This window comes from Sander lucioperca, chromosome 6 (assembly GCF_008315115.2).
Source record: "Sander lucioperca isolate FBNREF2018 chromosome 6, SLUC_FBN_1.2, whole genome shotgun sequence".
NCBI lineage: Eukaryota > Metazoa > Chordata > Actinopteri > Perciformes > Percidae > Sander > Sander lucioperca.
Genome location: NC_050178.1, coordinates 36,838,581 through 36,858,783, shown reverse-complemented (window position 1 = coordinate 36,858,783; position 20,203 = coordinate 36,838,581). Strand labels below are relative to the sequence as shown.

Genomic DNA, 20,203 nt, shown 5'->3' with positions numbered 1-20,203 from the left:
GTGTGTCGTGTGTGTGTATGGTCACGTGTATGTCCGTGTGTGTGTGTGTGTGTGTGTGTGTGTATGTCGTGTGTGTGTGTGTGGAGTGTGTGTGTATGTGTCCGTGGATGTCTGTGTGTGGTGTGTACGTGTGGTGTGTGTGTGTGGTGTGTGTGTCTGTGTAGGTCGGTGTGGTGTGTGTGTGTTGTGTGTGTGTGTGGTGGATGTCCGTGCGTGTGTGTGTGTATGTGTCCGTGTATGTCCGTGTGTGTGTGTGTGTGTGTGTGTATGTGTCCGTGTATGTCGTGTGTGTGTGTGGTGTGTGTGTAGTCCGTGTGTGTGTGTGTGTGTGTGATGTGTCCGTGTATGTCTGTGTGTGTGTGTGTGTGTGTGTGTGTGTACGTGGGTGTGTGTGTGTGTGGTGTGTGTGTGTGTGTGTGTGTGGGTGTGTGTGTCTGTGTATAGTGTGGTGTGTGTGTGTGTGGTGTGTGATCTGTGCATACTTGCTTTTGAGGACCGATGTTTAGTCTTTCAGAGTAAGGACATTTTGTCCAGTCAGCACGTCTATCAAATGCTGTTTCATTAAGACTTTGCAATGAAGTAAAGTGTAGATTAAGGTTAATTGTAGTGTAAGAAGATTCATAATTGGACGTTTATCATTGAACAATTCTTTTCTTTTCAGGAAACATGTAGGAATTATTAGAAAGTTGTGAATCCGAATTGTAATTGTTTTGTCAGATCGAACAAATGCTGGACCAATCAGTCTCTGATGTATGTTAGTACTCAAGAAAGAAATCAAGAACGAAGCCTAAAAATCGCTTTATGAATGCCATTGAAAGGGAACTTAAGAAGCTTAAGAATACATTATGGTCTGTCAACATCCAGGCTAATTCAGGAGGTTTGTGATTTGGATGTAGAGTGAAAAAATAACATTTCAAATACATGCATGCACTTTAGCATCTTGACGTCAAAAACCTAGACAATTACAGTCAACATACACATCCGCTAGTGCATCATGGGTCCTTTTTAACCACAAACACAAAACTGCAACACCTAACATGTCATGCTGTAAAACAACTATGACTTATATCTTTCAGTAAAAGTCATCATGAAAACAAAGGTGTTTTTGAACCTGGCTGCTGCAACAGCCCACACCCGTTTGCTGCAGCTCGAGGGAACAGCCGATCTTTGTACCGGTTCAATGGAAGTTTGGGGACTGGAGAGAAATCAATAGCAGCGCTGGACCGCTTCTTTCTCTCCACACGATTCAGTGCCTGTAGATTTGTCTCTGTGTGGACAGAGCGGATAGTTGAAGGAGAGGAGATCAATGTGTTCAGGTTGGAGAGTAATACAGAAATGAGGAGGTTGAAGGTTTATGATCCTGTGGAGATGCTCGCTAACTCTCTCAACAAACAACCACCCACACACAACACCAAACAACAACACAACCAAAAAAAACCAACCAAAACCACAAAACCACACACACAAAACACACACCACAAAACACACACCAACACAAACAAAAAACAAAACCAAAACAAAACAAAAAAAACACAAACAAAAACAAAAACCCCCAACCCAAAAACCACAAAACAAAACCAAACCCAAAAAAAAACAACCGAAAAACAACACAAAAAAAACAAAACACACAAAAAAACAAACAAACACAAAACAAAAAAATATAATAAAAACTAGGCAATAGAGCCGACTGTTAGGTAGGAGGTTGAAGGCAGCTGCCGGCTGCCTCGTCCCCCTGCTGTCGCTTGTGGATGACGTTCGCTTGTGGATGACGTGCAGCAGCTCAACATCTAATAACTAATAAGGACTGTGGAGTATCGCTACTTTGTTCTTTGTACTAAGTTGCATTTATGTTGTTTGGTGGTGTTTGTGTTTGTGTTTTCAGTGTACGATGCATTTGGAAAGATGGGTAGCAATGTCAAAGGAGGTAATGTCAACCAGCCTGGCCTGCTGCAGGAGTGTCGCTCTGCACACGGTCCCGCCTTCTCTGGGCAGTACTGCCAGGTCTTCTTTAACAAGTAAGTTACAAGTAACAACAAACAATGTAATTAAAAGAAGATAAAATGTCACCCTGACCGTGGGCTTAGATTTTGAACAAAGTGGTTTAACATCCATAGAGTTTGTTAACCCTGAGATGAGGGAAAATCTGGGTTTTCGGTTTCAGAAAGGGAGGTAAATCAAACCTGAGAGAGAGGGGTAACTCGTAAGCGGTATCGTTTTTCTTCACAGTCCATCAGATATATAACCTTCTCATATCACTAGCGTCCACCATCACCATTTTCATCAGTAATAATATACCTGTGATTAAATATGATATAAATACGCTTTATTGGAAATGACGCATTGACTCGAGCACCAATTTTCTCCCACGCCAATTCTCGCTCTTTTGCAGCAGCAGCCGTGTTTCTTTTTTTTTTTTTTTTTTACAAAATATATATTCAAACTCCCTGTATGTGAGCATGAGTAGTTCCAGTTCCAGAGGGGTGAAGTACGCTGACCGATTTGTTTGTGGTTGTTGGCATGGTGAATCGTAGTATCATGGCTACATTCATGCTGGGTTTTTATCTTGGTGGTGCACGCGCTTAACTCTGAGTGAACCTACTCTGAGTTGATTAAACTAACTCAAATCAGCTGTTCTGGAACTGAAAACTCAGAGTTTCCATCTCAGGGTAAATCAACTCAGAGATCAGGGTTAGACTCAGAGTTTGTTAAACCTCCTTCCTGAAACAGGCCCCAGCACTTTGTGGGTATTTGTGTTCCTGACTCCTGTGGAGAAGACGATGTGCAAATGCTGGTTCTTCACGGTCAGTGATTTTAATTTTAGGTTTAAGTTTTCTCTGGACTCATTGCAATATCACTCGGTCAGTCCAATACTTGTTTTTATTTGTGACGTGTTTCACTTTTTCAACAGGGAGACTTCAGTTTGGCCAGACATCCCTCATCCCTCCTTTCCCTCACATCCTGGTCAACCAGTCCAGTCAGGAGATGATCATGACCCACTGTTTGTCCAACACCATTGCCCCTGATGCATCAGATGTTATCTGTCTGTCAGTATATGATTGTATTAGGGGTGGGAATCACCAGAAGCCTCATAATACGATATCATCATGATACTTATGTCACGATATGATGGGGAGTCTTTAACACAGATAAATCATTTTTCTCCTGCAGGTTTGTGTGTTGCGTAATGGTAGCAATACCTCTTGCAGCTACCCTGTTGACAGCTATAATAAGGTGGCAACAGAACAAAGAAGTCAGTCGCACAGAGGAGTCTTCATGTTTAAAAACTGGCCTCAACCTTTTTGCGACCCTGAAGACCAATGGCTCCTATGGTTGCGATATTATTAGTAGTACTTCAGAGGAAAATAGTAAGTACAATGTGCATTATGTGTTTCTGTTTGAGTACATGTTCCGCAAGATATCCTGAAAATGTTTACTAGATGAGTCATCACGTGCACAATGCTGTTCTGTGATTGGACTACAGAAGGTAGATGATAAGTAAATGTTAAACACTGAAAAGTTTGTTGAATATTTTCTTTCATAGACAGCACCGGCAAAACTTCACTCTGTTTTCCTCGAGGCTGTATGAACCGGTGGCTTGAGGCGTTCTCTCTACAGACCACTAGCCAGGATGTCTTTAGCACTTCCTCATCCACCAGAAGAAGAGGCTACCCCTACCTGAATGGCATCCGTGTTCTCAGCCTGTTATGGATCATAAGTGGACACACGGCAGATTTTAACAAAATCAGCCTGGGTAGGACAAGACTCGCTGCCACTTGCTCGGTCTGCAAGTCATTCAGTTACTTATATATTCTTATATACTGCATTATCTCCATTGCAGATAACTACAAAGACTGGAAGAAAATCTCTGAAAGAAGCCCACTGCATGTTTTTACAGTCAGTGGGCCTATTTATCTGGCTGTGGACACCTTTTTAGTGCTTGGGTGAGACTGAAACAACATTAAGTATAAAACCATATTGTGTCTGTAAAATAAATACTTTTTTGTGAGTTTAAGGAGCCTTTTATACCAACCATGTTTGGTCTGGACTTTCGGACTTTTCAGTTTGATCCAAACCAAAATAACAGGTGTGAAACCTCCTCCGGCCCGGACCAAACAGCTGAAATTTGTCCGAACAATGGTTCAGATCGAAACCATAACTAACCGGATCAAATGTATACAATGTATCAAAAACATGAAGCTTGGTAAGAATTTTCAGGTGTGAAAAGGGCTTTTTTCAGGGCTGAGTAAAGTATATAAAGGTGGTAATGCTGACGTTACGACGCTGCGTGAGACACAACTTTAAGTGCTTCGCTCTAACACAAAGCATCTATATTCATGTATACCGTGTCTCATTTAATTAATGTTAATGCTAACGTTATTTTGGAGTAACAGTCTGGACACAAAAGTCCCTTAGCATACGTTAACGTTGGCTAATGCTCATGTCGACCAGACTTGGCTATGAAAACTTGTTACACACGTCTCAAATTTCGGTTTATGTTAATGTTGTTAAGTTACTGGTTACTTACTTTATTTACGAAGATCCATGCATAGTTTGTATCTGGTCCATGGAGGGTCAGGGCTCTCCCATTGTCTTTTTAACTCTGAACTTGCGCTTGCGCCTGACGAGGCTGGACCTTAGCAGGGGTGGGGCTGGACCTGGAGGTGGAGGTGGAGCTGGACTAGGCAAATGACTCTGCAGTGAGCACCTTCTCCTTGCCAGAATAGCAGAGCAGTTTTTGTGTTGTAGGGGTCTGCTGAGCGCAAGGTCTCTGCTGGGCGCCATCGGCAGGGCTGAAGACAAACTGAGTCCCAGTTTGGTGGTCAACTACCTCTTCACAAGGATGAAAAGGTATTTGATAATTTCATAAAAAACTAGAGACACAGTAGGCATCATGCAAATTCTTGTTGTCTTTTCCTTGCTACAGGGTTCAACCACTGCATCTGTTCATTGTGTGTCTATCCATTGGCCTCGTCTCGCTGGTCCAGTGGGGACCCTACTGGTTCAAAGGCATAGATATAATGATGGATTGTAAAACGAACTGGTGGACTAACTTGCTGTTGATTAACAATTTCTTCCCAGTCGAAGAGATAGTAAGTTTAAGCAATAATCCAGTAGCTCTAATTCTATTTTGACATACATCTATAATTAACTATTTGTTAACATTATATTTCCCAATGTCTCCTCAGTGTCTTCCTTGGACATGGTACCTGTCTCTGGACTTCCAGTGTTATGCCACCACTCCTCTGCTGGTCTATTTGTACAGACTGTATGTATAGTCTACCTTGGACAAATTACGTTTGTTTTTAATTTTATGTTTGAATCATGTCCGCAGCTCACTATTACAACTCTGAAGGTCTTTACACTCCGGGGCATTTTTTTCGTGCGATTAATTCGGGTTAGGGTTATTTGCCTTGCTTTACTTGTACAGTATGGAGTACAGTGGAAGAAAACACATCTATGGGGAGCAAGGAAGTAAAGTATCTACACACCGGGGACGTTTTTTTAATGCGATTTATTTGCACATCAAATATATTTTTCTAACCGTTGTTTTTGTCATGAGTACTTTCACTCAGAACAAAAATATTACCTGATGATGAAGCGATGTACTTGTTTTTCGTCCCGAGGTTGATTTTTCTGAGCTTTAAACCCATCAACTAATCACATTGTGGTGTTAACTTATGACGATTACAGCACTGCGGAGGAAGGTCTGGCTAGTCCACACAGCATTCCTGGTTTATTGGCATTTTTTTAAACCAATCACAATCGTCTTGGCTGAGTGCCGGACGGAGCCACAGTGGCTCTGTAAAATAGTCTCGGGAAGGAACTTGTTTTGGTGGAACATGTGTACGTTCAAAAGTAGTTTTAGTCGTGCAACAGAAAACTCAGATTGGACAGATAGTCTAGCTAGCTGTCTGGATTTACCCTGCAGAGATCTGAAGAGCAGTTAACCATAGTCCTCACAAATCCACCAGAGGTTAGAACGCCAACACAAAGACAACCGAGGAAACAAGACAGGACGCCTCCGGTGGTCTGGAGGAGCCCAAACTGCAGACTAGCTACTGTCGATCAATTGATATCTTCACCGCTAGACATTGACTCTCCTCTACTCCAAACTCTCTCTCATGTGCTCACACTGCATCTCCCATCGCTTTCTCTCTCTATGAATAGTTTTAATGCAAAATATTTGCACTCGGTTATTTCGCATTTTCGTGTCCTTAATTCGTCGCGCCCCTAGTGTGCATCTTATTCATCCTGTCATTTGTTTATCAGAAACAGAGGTGTGTTTGTGGGTGTTGCTGGAGGACTTCTGCTGATGACCACTGTGGCTGATGCTGTTGTAACTGCACTCCTGCAGCTTCCAGTCTTTGTGCCAACTACATTGTAAGACGTATGGTGATCTTGTATTCATTTGAACAGCTTAGGAAGCAAATGTATGAAATGTAGGGTGACTTAGATTTTTTTTATATTGTAAAACCCAATATAAAAAGAAAGTAAAGGCTAATTAGCCATTGCAATTGTTTCTTTAAAATTCCAAAGTTGTTTTGTTATTTATTTTGCAGGCCATTTGGAATATATAACTTGTATTACTATTTTCCACCGCACACAAGATATGGGCCGTTTTTAATCGGGATCTTGACTGGAATATATTTTACAACAAAGAAAGATCAGCTGTTAAAGCAAAAGGTGAGAACATCCAGCTGGAATCACTTCACACAGATTACTATTGTAGTAGAAATGTGAACACATAATGCTCTTTTGTGATATTATCAAGCCGAAAGGACTCGGTACACAAGCGGTTAAAGCTGCCATCACACTCATATACTTATCTGTGTGTCTTGGTGTCTTGTTGTTCTCCAGTGGCAGGCAGGACTTGGTTGGTTCTGCTGTCTGTCGCTCATGGCTGTTGTGGTTGGAGTGGCCTTCATCCTCAGGGAGACCCCGGCCTATCCATCTGTACCACACGCCCTCTACCAGGGGCTGCACCGGTCCCTCTGGGCTCTGGCTGTGACCTGGATAATACTGGCCTGTGAGGAGGGTTACGGAGGTAATCAAAGAGTAGGGATGTTCCAAATACAATATTCAGAAGTTTTTTAAATATGCATCGCAACAATCTTTTCAAGTATTTGTTTCCTCTGCATAATCTTGATCATGTTGATCAATGTTTGACTACACTACACTATAATGTTCAATGTTTCGATGTTGTCTTTTTTCTCTCTCTCTCTATGTTTTCATCGCTTATTTACAGCATTTTAAAATGTTTTTGTCATTGTTTTATGGTTTTTTCCCCCACCTTTTTCAACATTTATCATCATATTTGTTTGCCCCAATCATTGTTTTGAGTATTGCTTAGGATGAAAAGGTAAAATTCTTGATCAATGATTGATTACACTAAAATATACTGTAAAGATTTGGGGGGGGGGGTTACAATACAATGATATGGGCAAAGAAATATGAATTCTAATACATAGCATGTCTACACACATCTTGTTAAGTGACAGCCAAAATGTAAAAAAAAAAAATCTCATTTCTCACTGTTTCTCTAGGTTTCATCAAGAGCTTCTTGTCATTGGATTTATGGATCCCTCTTTCAAATATCAGTTTCTGCAGCTATCTGATGCATCCTATCTTCTTCACCATCTACATTGGCTTGCAAGAAACCCCAGTCCACTACATAGATATCAACTTTGTAAGTCAGCACATTTTCTTCAGTTTCATCAAGGGTAGGGTTTAACAATAAGAGTTGCCCGATGGCCCAGGGCAAGTAAGACGCCATGTAGGGCAAGTAAATATAATAACCCATATGCCCAAACAGGAACGTTAAAAACAGAAAAAAATTCCAACCGTTCATCAACCCATGATCCCATCATCAACGTATCATAAATTAGGTTATCTTTCTCCTCTTGACCCCTGCCCACGTAAGAGAATGCTTGTTGAAGGATTTGTTTTAAAAATGGCATTGCCCAATCAATCAATGAGCAAAAGGGAAAGAGAGTGCTTGAAGCGTCTTGGAAGAAAGAGTTTTCTTGGGTGACAATAGACGATGTCGATGAAACAACTACACAGTTTTGAGAAGATTACCACAAGGTCCAAGGCAGATAAAAGGGGATCCTTTTTCAATGAAATGTCTTCATTTAAAATTATTTGATAACCACTAATAAAATAATCTTTGAAGGGCTGTTAAAACTTGACTTTGGGCAAGTAGAATTGTTTTTCACTTCTCCAACCAGGCATGTGAAAATAAAAAAATTAACGTTGAACCCTGAAGCATAATGCTGAGATGTTTCAGAATTTGGGCATTATTTGGCTGTGTTTGTGTATGCCTTTCTAACTCAATACTGCATGTCTCCTGTCCTCTTTAGGTGTACCAGTTCCTTGGCACCCTGGTGCTCACGCTGGTGGTCAGCTGTGTGTTTACTGTGCTGGTTGAGAAGCCATACAGCCTCCTAAAATGGAGCAGTAAATAACAAGACAAGTCAGAACACAAAATACTTTAACCACCTCACACCCCTGATCTTATATTCTGTTTGATTGTGAATCATTAGGTAATATTATTAACTACTACATGAACTACTGTTAATTAAGCATTGTGTGTAACTTAAATTAAAGCAACGCAAATGAGTACTGAGTTGTTAATCATTAACAAATGATAACTTAACCATTAACTACGGTTAGTGAAGCATTATGTGTACCTTTAAGAATACTTTGTCAATCATTGAGGCAGTGTTACACACGCACAGACACACACACACACACACCTATTTATGTATCGAGCTGTCTCCATTGTGAAGAAAAATAACAAAAACAGCTGTGATAAAGTAGATGTATATGTATATGTGACCTGAAAAGATTAACATTTAATGAAGTTTACAAGGTTCAAAGTAATGTTGTGCCTCTGAATAACCGCACATGCTTGGATTTATTGATTATTAGCTCGCTTTTTCCATTACTGCACCGAGTCATGCTTTGACATCTCTGGGACTTTTTGGGTAGCACTTTACATTACGGCACGGTAATTAGATGGTAATAATGGGGTAACAGTGTGATAATAAAGAGGTAATATATAGGTAATAACATGTAATTACTAAAGTAATAACTGGGTAATACATCACAGTAATAAGATGTAATACTGGGGTAGTAAGGTGATAAGAAGGTAACAGATGTAATAACATGCAATTACCAATGTAATAAGTAGGAAAGGGTTCAATGATAACCATATGTATATCTGGGTAATGGTAATATAGTTATATAATATTGCAATAACATGATAATAATGGGGGAATATATGTTGATATTTTCACAGTATTATAGGCTACTATCAGCGTAATACCTTCCAAATTAGATACAACTTGGAATTTAAAATTGGTAATTAACATATTATAATGCTGAAATTCATCCAACCTTTACGTTCCAAACATTTCCCTTTTGTTTCAAGGTAATACTTTACAAATTATATGTTTAATCTTGTGACTTCTTACCTGGAAACACATCTGGTAGTTTATGTGTAATAACCATGAATCAGTGCTGCAAAATGCAAAACTGCCTGCACTCTAAAAAGTGTTTTTCAGCAGTAGTTGAAGTAGTGTAAAGTTCTGAGTGAGTTTCATTCAGATTTCTGCTTTAGTGGAGGCAATCTACATTTGTGGAGTATTTCAACTTGGAATAACATATTGTTCCCTCAGCACACATGTAACCTGCTATTGTCATTTGAGTGAACCTGCATCAATTAGATTTTTCGTGACGCTGTGCGTCTGACGTCATGACGTCTCCGCCTTCTCCAGAAATTTCTACCTGCACTTGAACCGCCATTTTCTCGGCTCAGACAACTTGGAAGAAGATAGCTAGCTAGATACTGAATTACCACTGTCTTCATCGTTTTTGAAGGTAAGTCAGAGGTAAAACCAATAATGTCATATGTAAGATAGAAAATTGTCCAACTGTGTTGTGAAAAGTAGAGTCGGGTAGCATCCGCCGCTAGCATCCGCGACAGCTAGTGGGGCTAGCAACTAGCTAGCTATCCTACTCTGCTGCATGGGGCTTCACCAGTAGTTTGCGGGCGGGACTCTGTTGGATTAATACCGTAACGTTAGTTTACAGTTGTGTATTCATGCAGTGTATTGGTGTTGGCTTAGTGTTAGTTATTCATTAGCATTAGCCCATTATCCCAACAAGCTGGGTCGCGGTTCTCTTCAGACTACTTCGGGTGCGCGCATTTATACACGAGTATTGGTTCACATGCCTGTCGGCGCAAACACTTCATGCGGTCACGGCCATGAGTGATGTGGAAGGTAATGTTAATTATGCTTAAACTGTGGTGCTCCGGGAAGCGTGAATTTGCTACCACCTGCGTTGTTTTCAATGTACTTGAAGTTAAGAGGGAGAGGAGATACACGCACGCATCGGCTGTGGGAGAGGGAGTAGATGGTGTGCGGTGCCTCGGTGGCAGGGCTGCCTTCGTATTTACGCTAGATATTATCGAGGCAGTGGTGTTAAATGTTTACTGTGTGAAGAGTTGTCTGCTGTCGTCCCTGTCCTAAATCAGTTACCAGGTGCAAAACCCCACTGCACACATCTCGCGTACGCGCCGTCATTTTGGTCCGTCCTGTATGCAACTTAAGACTCTACTGGGAGCGTTTCAGAAGCGAGGGTTTAGCCCGCCAAACTTTGTTTAATTGCTCAGATTTGGCCATTTTCCCGTTGTATGTTCTTCTAAACAACGACCAGCAGTTTGCTCGGGGTATTTTATTATGAAAATCCACCGGGTTTTCTTAGCTGTTTCTGTGCCTGGCTTTCACTCGCTCGAGGTGCTCTGTGTAAATTGACGCGTGCTGCTCACGTATTAAAATCGTACACAAATCAAAATAAACACTGGAATGAAAATTTCCTTTTCTTTAATATTAATTAATTCCTATTTTTTCTTATTTTTTTTCATGACTGGCGGTGGTTACTTCAAGTCAGGATACAACTCATTTGGACTACCAAAGGTAAGTTGTAAATCTCTTAAAATCTAATTAAAGAGGGCTGATTACATTTGATGAATGGATTTTGTGTTTAAGTGATTCGCTTTGCGTTGGGTGATGTGGTAAAACATCACATCACAGTCTTAATCATGATATCCAAAAGCTGAGATCACATCTAGTCTGATATATTGTAATATTGCCCAACCCTACTCTGCGTTTTTCCAAAATTATTTATATACGCTCAGTAAAGCGCATCTCTGTGTTTCTCCAGTGTTGTGCTTCATGTGGAGATGCAAGGACTGTGGGACGGCATTAACAAAAAGATCTGAACTGCTCAAGCACTACAAACTGATTCATAGGCATTACGGACGGGGCCACTCATATCCATGCACTTATTTAAATTGTGCATGTAGGTTCAAGACTTGGAATGCTCTACTGAGTCATCTATCAAGAAATCACCCTGCCCAACAAGCAGTCACCAAAGCTGTGTCCACATTCACATGCTCTATTTGTGGCCATAATCAACTCTCCACAGAAAGGGAATATTTTCAACATATCTATCAGCATCTTAAAAATAAGGAGACTGTAACATGTGTGTTCCAAAACTGTGAATATAAAACCAATGTCTATGAGAACTTCAAAAGTCATAAATACAGAAAACACTCTGGTACAGTGAACACCTTTAAGCCTGGGATAAGTTCTGTTGAAGAATCTTGTGCCAGTGTTGCCAGTGATATTTCCGATGGGGAAATTATAGAGAGTAATGTAAATTTAAATTCTGCTTTTGACAATGGGGATTATGATAACTTGGAGAAGGATATTGAACTTAAAATTGCTTCAGTGGTCCTTAAGTTGGAACACATCTTCCTTGTGTCTCATGCAGCTGTAGATGAGCTTTTGCAGGAGTTAAACTATTTGATTGGTTCTCTTTCTCTGCCGATTACCCAAAAGACTATTAGACAAGTATTACAAGACAATGGATGCCAATTTGACCAGTCAGTTGTTGAAAAACTAGCCAGTGTACTCTGTGAGACAAACCCTGTAAAAAAAGCAATTGGAGATAAAGGTCCACTTTCCAGCGCTTGGAGGCGAAAAGCTTACTATAAGAGCCACTTTAATGTAGTGGAACCAGTGGAATATATACTTGACCAAAAGAATCATAAATCATTCCAATATATTTCAATTTTAAAGTCTTTGCAGCATATTCTTGACTGCCAGACAATCTTGGATCAGGCTGTTAATTTGAATACTGTAGATAATCAGCCTCAGAAAACTTGCGTGGACTTATACAAAACTATCTTTGATGGTGCATTCTTCAATGAAAATGGACTGTTGTCTAAGCAGGAAAGCATTTCATTGATATTATACATTGATGAATTTGAAATATGTAATCCCCTTGGTACATCCAGGAGGAAGCATAAAATTTGTGGTTTGTACTGGATTCTGGGTAATTTGCCACCAGGCTGTAATTCTGCTTTATCCTCCATCTATTTGGCTGCTTTAATCAAAAGTAATGATCTGAAGTGCTATGGGTATCAGAAAGTGTTAAAACCTGTAATTAATGATCTTGTAATTTTGGAACAGAGTGGGATATTTCTGACAAAGTTGGGCAGAACAGTAAAAGGCACAGTGCAGTGTGTGGTCGCTGACAACCTTGGTGCACACAGTATTGCTGGATTTGTTGAAAATTTCTCAGGGACATACGTATGTAGATTTTGCACAGCAACAAGATCAGAGTTCCAGACTGAAGAAGTCAGAAGTGAAGTCTTTACTTTAAGAACAAAAGACATTCATGCAGATCATTTACGAATCCTTGAGGAAAACAAATTGCCCAGTTATTATGGTGTGAAATCAAAGTGTATTTTGTCAGAGCACCTCTCATATTTTGATGTTACCACTGGGTTTCCACCAGACATTGTACATGATCTTTTTGAAGGAATTGTTCCTTTTGAACTTGCACTTTGCCTCAGTTTGTTAATCAAAAAAAAGTATTTCACATTATGTACATTGAATGAAGCCATATCATCTTTCAACTTTAAGTGGGCTGACAAAACAAATCGACCTCATCCTGTGGCTCTCAGTTTTGCATGCAAAAAAACTGTTGGGGGAAATGCACATGAGAACTGGAGTCTAATCAGATTTTTGCCTTTGTTCATTGGGCAGAGTGTTCCATTTGAGGAGCCTGCTTGGCAGATCTTAACAGACCTGAAGGACATTGTTGATCTCGTTGTCTGTCCTGTTCATACCGAGGACTCCATTGCATATCTTGGTTTTAAAATCTCTGAGCACAGAATTCGGTTTCAAGAGGTTTTCCCAGACTGTGATCTTAAACCAAAGCACCACTTCTTGGAACATTATCCATACTTGATCCGTAAGTTTGGGCCACTAGTTGCCCTATGGACTATGCGTTTTGAAGCAAAGCATAGCTTTTTTAAAAGAGTTGCGAGGAATATCAGATGTTTCAAAAATGTGCTTCTTTCCCTTTCACAAAGACATCAGTATCAGATTGCGCATCATTTGCATGCAAGTAGCTTTACCAAACCCCCACTGGAAGTAACACATGTTTCCACTGTTCACATTGATGTTCTTAACAAGGACATCTCAAATGCACTGAGACAGAAGTCTCCAGATATGGACAATGTGTGCTTGGCTAAAAGTGTAGCATATAATGGACTACACTACAAGTGTGGGATGATCTTGATCCATGGCTCACTGGGAGGACTGCCAGAGTTTGGCGAAATCATCCAAATGGTGATACTGCAGGACAAACTAATCTTCATTGTGAAAAAGCTTAGTGGATGGTATATGGATCACTACAGAGCTTTTGATCTCAAAACATCACCAAGCAAGGAAGTGGAACTTGTTGAGCCACAACAACTACATGATACCTACCCACTGGCAGACTACAAAATTAGAGGGCTGCGTCTTGTCACTTTGAAAAGATATGTCCATGTTTAAAGGGTGAGGCCTCTGAATGTGATAAGTTATTTTAAGTGGGAAAACAAAAGCCAGACTCATACAATACTATTGTGTTCTCAAAACATTTATTTTATACTATAAGCCAAATTGGTGTGATGTCATTGGCAACTAATCAGTTAATACCAAATAGTTGCAGCTCTGGGGTAGGCATTATGTTATGTAGGCATATATAATTTATTTGTTTATTTTTTTGTTAATGTAAGTTTCTGGATTCCAGTCAGTGAATGCTTATCCTCTGCTCTCCTTCTCTTTGCCTTCTCTCTCTGCTCCTCCTCATTGTCTCCTCTCTTCTCCTCCACCTCTCTTCTTCTCCTCCCCTCTCTCTCGTCTCCTCTTATCCTCCTCCCCTCTCATTCTCTTTTCCTTCTTTCTTCTCCTCTTCTTCCCCCCTCTTTGCCTTCTCTCTTCTCGTCTCCTCCTTGTTGTCTCCCCTCTTCTCCACCTCTCCTCCTTCTCCTCCCATCTCCTCTTTTGGCCTTCTCTATTCTCCTTGTCTCATTCTTCTTCTCCTCCCCTTTCTTCCTCTCTTTGCCTTCTCTCTTCTCCTCTAGTTTGACAGTAAATTCTCCTAATCGGAAATAAGTCAGTGGTACACCAGAGGGGATTTGCTTCACATGTTGATCCTTACTAACTTGTGCTCTCTTTTCAGACCACCATGGCTGGTTCAACACCTGCAAGACTGAAGATGATTTTAGGGGAGAACAACATTGAAAAACTGACTCTTCCAAATGGCATCCCAGAGTCACTAGATGACCTTCTTAGCACGATAAAGACTACCTTTGGGTTAAAGGGTAACCTCAGACTGCAATACATGGACCGAGATTTTGGCAACGACTTCTTCAATCTGAGTTCTACCACTGAACTTCAGGATTTGGGGACAATCAAGGTGATCCACCAGCAAACAAATCCACCTTTGATCAGTGACACTCAGTCCACTTCATCTCTGTCTCTTTCATTTGAGTCGGATGACAGTGCTTCGTTGGCATCAAATGACACAATTATCCTCTCATCCCCTGAGTCTGTGTCATCGCGAACACAACAGTGGCCAGCGGATTTTGCAATTCCCCAATTTTCATTTGACACGGAGTTACAGCTAGAGAAGGGGAATACTGAGTACCGTGTGAGCCGGAAAATGTTGACTGTCAGCTCCCGAATGCTGTCTGATATCCTGAAAAGAGTAGCAGAAGAAATTTACCGTTACAAGGCCTACCCAGAGGAAGCACATTTCTGCGCAGCTGCAGAGGCCCTAATCAAAAAGCACCCATGTTTAAAAGAACCTGGATCATTCAATGGCAGCTACGGTTGGAAACAGCGACTGAAGTACAAAATGGGAAACTACAGGACTCAGCTCAAATTACAGGGGTGTCCAGAGCTGTGTGTAAACTCCCTGAAATCTAAAGCTACTGCAGATGCTTTGCCTGCTAAAAAAGTGAAGAAGCCAAAACGGTCTGAAGCCAACTTTTATCCATCCTTTCCTATTGGTGAGACTCTGGACAGCCTGGAAAAAGTGAGACTAGAACTTCTGACAGAGATCGGGATAAGGAACAACGAAAGGGTCATCGCAGACAAAATGGCTAACACGTTTGCCTACAGACGACATGAGGTGGTAAACCAAGAACCAAGCATTCAGGATTTCAAGGACAGATGGCCTGCACTCTTCACACAGAAGGAGGTAAGTATGGAACTGAAGTGATCAAAGTCATTTATGCTTCAGGATTTATTTCAGTGAGCTTTCATGAATTGGTCATAACTTGATGTGGTTGAGATTGTATAACACTGAACTTTATGGCATTTACATTTTTAATTTCCACATGTTATAGTTTTTATAGTAGTTAGGGTATTGATATTTTGGCAGGTATGCTTCAGGGGTTACTTGCGTGTTTTGTGTGTTTATACAGGATGAGACCAGTTTCATTTTTTTCCATAATACAATATCTACTGTCTTTTTTTTTTTTTTTTTTTTTTTTTTTAGGTTAATACAGAATTCCAGAGGCTCGTGGCTGTTCCTCTTGAGGACAAGTTCATGGCCCAGTTAGACATGCACTCAAGTCAGCTGATCAAAGTCATCCGTGCCAAAGGAGGAGCAACACGCCAAAAGACTGCGAACATCATGGACACATTGGACCAGGTAAATCTATACCATCAAACAAGACCCTTCATAACTGAGGGCTGTCACAATATATCTGTATCCTTCATAAATACATTAATATGGGCAGGGCAATGCTGATCATGGCTTTCAGATGCATAAATATTTTTAGCGACTCAAACTACACCACTGAGCGCATCCCTTTTTCTTTCTATAGTGAATCTCTGGGCTTGTAAATGACAGTTTTTAAATAAAGTAAGTGTAAGATAAGAGTAAGAATGTCTGTCTTATGAAAATTAGAACAATAAAATGAAAATACGTTTGTTGTTCTAGACTGTGGACATTAATCTTCGAAGGGAATGTGTGCTGAAAGCCCTCACAGTCTTCCTGGGAGAAGATGCACATCACCTGATCAAGGAATATCTTGTAAGTTTGTATGTCAGCACATCTTGTCAAAGGGACACCAATGGTTGGGTTGCGGACATGTATTTTATTATCATGGCCATATTTCTATGGCTGCAACTAACGATTATTTTAATAATCGATTAATCTGTTGATTATTTTTCCAATGAATCGGATAAAAAAACAAAAGCATTAATTTACATCAACTCAATACATACATACTTGTTGTTTTAGTTAATAGTTGTGTAAAGGTAAGTAACCCAAATAGCAGATACAGACAAGACACACACACACACACACACACACACACACACACACACACACACACACACACTTATTCATTAAATTATTACCATCATTGTAGTAAGTGCAAGATAAGTTCATTTATACACCACACACTAATATATTTGTCAACAATAACTGATATGGGACAAAGCACAGAATATATGACAACAGATTGAAAAATTAATGGGCCAAAAAAGGCGGGTGAATAAAACTGTGTCTTTAGTCTTGCAAACTATACCACCCCTGTTTTACTACTGTTATTACCGTACCGAGTAAACACCACACCAGCACCAGAAGAGCTACTGGAGGGACGTTACGTTCCTCACTTCAGAACGGAACAGAAGTAGGATAGTGTAGTGACTTTACCCTGCTGTTGAACTCCCGTCCTCCTCATCAAGGACTCCAACATGTTTACGTTTTAGGTGCTGAATCATCACCGTGGTGCGCCCGTGCCATGCCGTGTCGCTTTTGCTTATCTTGCAATTAACACGTTTTTGATTTATTTAGTGTGAAATTCTCCCACACCTTGGATAACTTAAGTCGTACTGATTTCTCTGCACCCGCCGAGTGTTTCAGAACAACGTTATGGGTCTCCGGTCTCTCTCCGTATTTCCCCTACCCCCGCTCTACTCTTTTTCTTTTCTTTCGCTCCGCGCTGCTCCGCTCCGCGCTGCTCCTCCACTCCGCGCTGCTCCTCTCTGCGCTCAACTCAATTTTTTTTATCTCCGCGACTGAGTGGTGTAATAGTTGCACGACACAACGAATCGATAATGGAATTCGTTGCCAACTTTTTTAGTAATAGAATTTTATCGATTTTATCGATTCGTTGTTGCAGCCCTACATATTTCTCCTCCTTGTCTCCTCTTCTTCTCCTCTCTTTGCTTTCTCTCTTCTCATTGTTTTCCTCTTCTCCTCGCCTCCTCTTCTCCTCAACCTCCCCTCTTCTTCTCCTCTCTCCTTGTCCTCTTTTCCTCCTTTCCTTTTTCCTTTTCCTCTCTCTCTTCTCCTCCCCCCTCTCCATCTCTCTTTGTCTTCTCCTAGATTTAGTGTACTGTAAAAGAGATTTTTTCCAACTGTTAGAACAACCATGTCAACACCTGAACCATGGTTGGATTGCTGACATGTTGTATTTATTATCGTGGTCATATTGGACATAATGTAATTCCCAGCAACCATACACAACATATTGGATCAAATATTTTTTTTAAGTAAGAAGGGTTTGCCTGGTTTAGTTGATTTTACAAGTTCAAAGGAATAGTTTGACATTTTGGGAAATCTTATTTTTCTTGCTTATAGTTAGATGGTCAGATTGATGACATCTGCTGTTTGTGGTGTGTGAGAACACGCAAAGAAATAGCCCAGCACATAACACGTATCGGTACAACACACAATAAGTTCATCACACACAGTAAGAAGTGAGGCCAATGATGATTTATGTTTGTGTCCTGTACCCCTCTGTAGGACTCTGGAGCAGATGATGCTCAGAGAGACCTGGAGCAGCTCACCATGGCAGTGTTTGTGATTCGGAAGGAGGGGGAAAGGCTGCAGGAGCCACCTGAAGATATTGGCATCGTCATTGAGGGTGTGGAAGTGTTGCATGAACTGACTTCGGTTGCCTCAGCTTGTGCCCTGCTTCTAGGATTGATTTACGCACTCAACCTAGCTTATCCAAAACCCTTTCGCTTCACTTTTGAAGTGCTCCAAAAAATCTTCATGCAGCTTGATCAGCACAAGATGTCCCCCAAAGTCCATAATCTGTATAGCAAACTTCAAAGCTCGCAGTAACGACACACAATAGTGTATTCCGCCCCTGGACCTACAAATGGCCTTGTGCCGTAATGTGAAAGAACAATGGTGTTTCAACATATAGCATGTAAAAAATGTAGTCTCTTTCAGATGTTGGGCCTTTTTTATGCTCCAAGAGACTCAACAAATATTCTTCAAACCACAATTTGAAATGCTTTTATACAGATTTTGTAACTGGTTTCTAGTCCTCTTTTCCTTCTCTCTTCTCCTCATCTCCTTCTCTCTTCCCCTCCTCGTCTCCTCTTCTTCTCCTCCCCACTCCTCTCTTTTCCTTCTCTCTTCTCGTCTCCTTTTTTTTACGGCAGTAAAAAGTTTTTTTTTTTTTCTTTCCCAGACATATATCCTACCATTTGTAGGGAAATGTTGCATTTCAGTTTTGATATGTTTAATTATACAACAAACTGTTTTTACAGTGTGATTTTAAAATTCTAAAAGTAGTATTCATATTTTTCTATCTATTGATCAGCTACACTGTTCAAATGTATAATATTCATTGCCTATAGCTGGTTAAAGAAGTTTCTGTATTCTCTTGGCACTTAGTGATAGCACTGTATGTGTTCAGATTGTTAGGCATATTTGTGTTAATACGTTGTTGCACTATTTTGCACTTTTGCACAAAATAACTTTGTGGTCCTACTAAACAGTTGTGCATTTTGTGTGTAGGTTTTAATATTTTAACGGGTTTCTTCTCTTCCTTCTCTTCTCCCCTCTCCTCCTCCCTCTCTCTCTCACATATCTCCTCCCATCTCCTTCTCCTCGTCTCCTCCTCCCCTCTCCTTCTCTCTTCTCCTCATCTTCTCCGCCCCTCTCTCTCACATATCCTCTCTCGTGTGTGTGTGTGTGTGTGTGTGTGTGTGTGTGATATATGTATGTATATCTGTGTGTGTATCTATATCTATATGTGTGTAGATCTATATGTGTGTAGAGATAGATATATCTATCTATCTATCTATCTCTCCTCCTCCCCTCTCCTTCTCTCTTCTCCTCGTCTCCTGGCAGAAGTAGTTTTTTTTTTTTTCTTTCCCAGACATATATCCTTCCATTTGTAGGGAAATGTTGCATTTCAGTTTTGATGTGTTCAATTATACAACAAACTGTTTTTACAGTGTGATATTAGTAGTATTCAGAGCTTTTCATCGCCATTGGTCAGCTACACTGTTCAAATGTATAATCATTGCCTATAGCTGGTTAAAGAAGTTTATGTATTCTCTTGGCACTTATGTGTTGAGCTTGTTAGGCATATTTGTGTACTTTGTTGCACTATTTTGCACTTTGACAAAATAACTTTGTGGTCCTTTGTCCATATGTGTTTTTAAAAAGGACAAATGTGTAATGTGTTGGCCCAAAAGCTGTTTATTACATTTGTACAGTAAAGTATAAAAAAAACATCAGATTTTGAGTTTTCTTAATATTTTCAGCCAACCTAAGATTGTAATTTTAGTTATATTGAACAAACTAATTTCGTTTTAAGGTTACTACAAAAAGTAATTTACACTAAACCATAGTATTAGGTTAGAAAAGGGCAATATTTTACTTTAGGATTATGCAAATTATCGAGTTGGGAAAACTGAAAACTTTAAATTGACTTGCCTTAATATTAAGTCGGATTAATGCAAAGTGTTGATTTGAGAACAATTGAATTGTTAAGTACATGCGACTGAAATCGATTGTGTTTAGCTAACTTATT

General features: G+C 40.2%; 2 protein-coding genes across 9 annotated transcripts; both read left to right on the top strand.

Moving 5' to 3' along the window:
• Positions 1 to 1,879: 1,879 nt before the first annotated feature.
• LOC116054846 (O-acyltransferase like protein-like) lies at positions 1,880 to 8,518 on the top strand. Its single transcript, XM_036001909.1, has 14 exons — positions 1,880 to 2,015; positions 2,728 to 2,801; positions 2,909 to 3,044; positions 3,169 to 3,365; positions 3,542 to 3,751; positions 3,839 to 3,941; positions 4,747 to 4,848; positions 4,925 to 5,090; positions 5,187 to 5,266; positions 6,271 to 6,381; positions 6,561 to 6,684; positions 6,859 to 7,045; positions 7,545 to 7,687; positions 8,361 to 8,518. Exons 1-14 carry the CDS (start codon positions 1,903 to 1,905, stop codon positions 8,463 to 8,465), a joined length of 1,851 nt encoding a protein of 616 aa, XP_035857802.1. The 5' UTR covers positions 1,880 to 1,902; the 3' UTR covers positions 8,466 to 8,518.
• A 1,032-nt stretch (positions 8,519 to 9,550) lies between these two features.
• LOC116054844 lies at positions 9,551 to 18,732 on the top strand. Of its 8 annotated transcripts, none has more exons than XM_036001903.1 (6): positions 9,551 to 9,882; positions 10,957 to 10,982; positions 15,424 to 15,609; positions 15,910 to 16,065; positions 16,357 to 16,449; positions 18,172 to 18,732. In XM_036001903.1, the coding sequence occupies exons 3-6, from the start codon at positions 15,508 to 15,510 to the stop codon at positions 18,493 to 18,495; spliced, it is 675 nt and encodes a 224-aa protein (XP_035857796.1). In that variant the 5' UTR covers positions 9,551 to 9,882; positions 10,957 to 10,982; positions 15,424 to 15,507; the 3' UTR covers positions 18,496 to 18,732. The 8 variants fall into 8 exon arrangements, with proteins under 8 accessions (XP_035857796.1, XP_031162422.1, XP_035857795.1 ...); XM_031306562.2 differs by having other exon boundaries at positions 14,587 to 15,609; XM_036001902.1 differs by having other exon boundaries at positions 10,953 to 10,982.
• Positions 18,733 to 20,203: the final 1,471 nt, after the last annotated feature.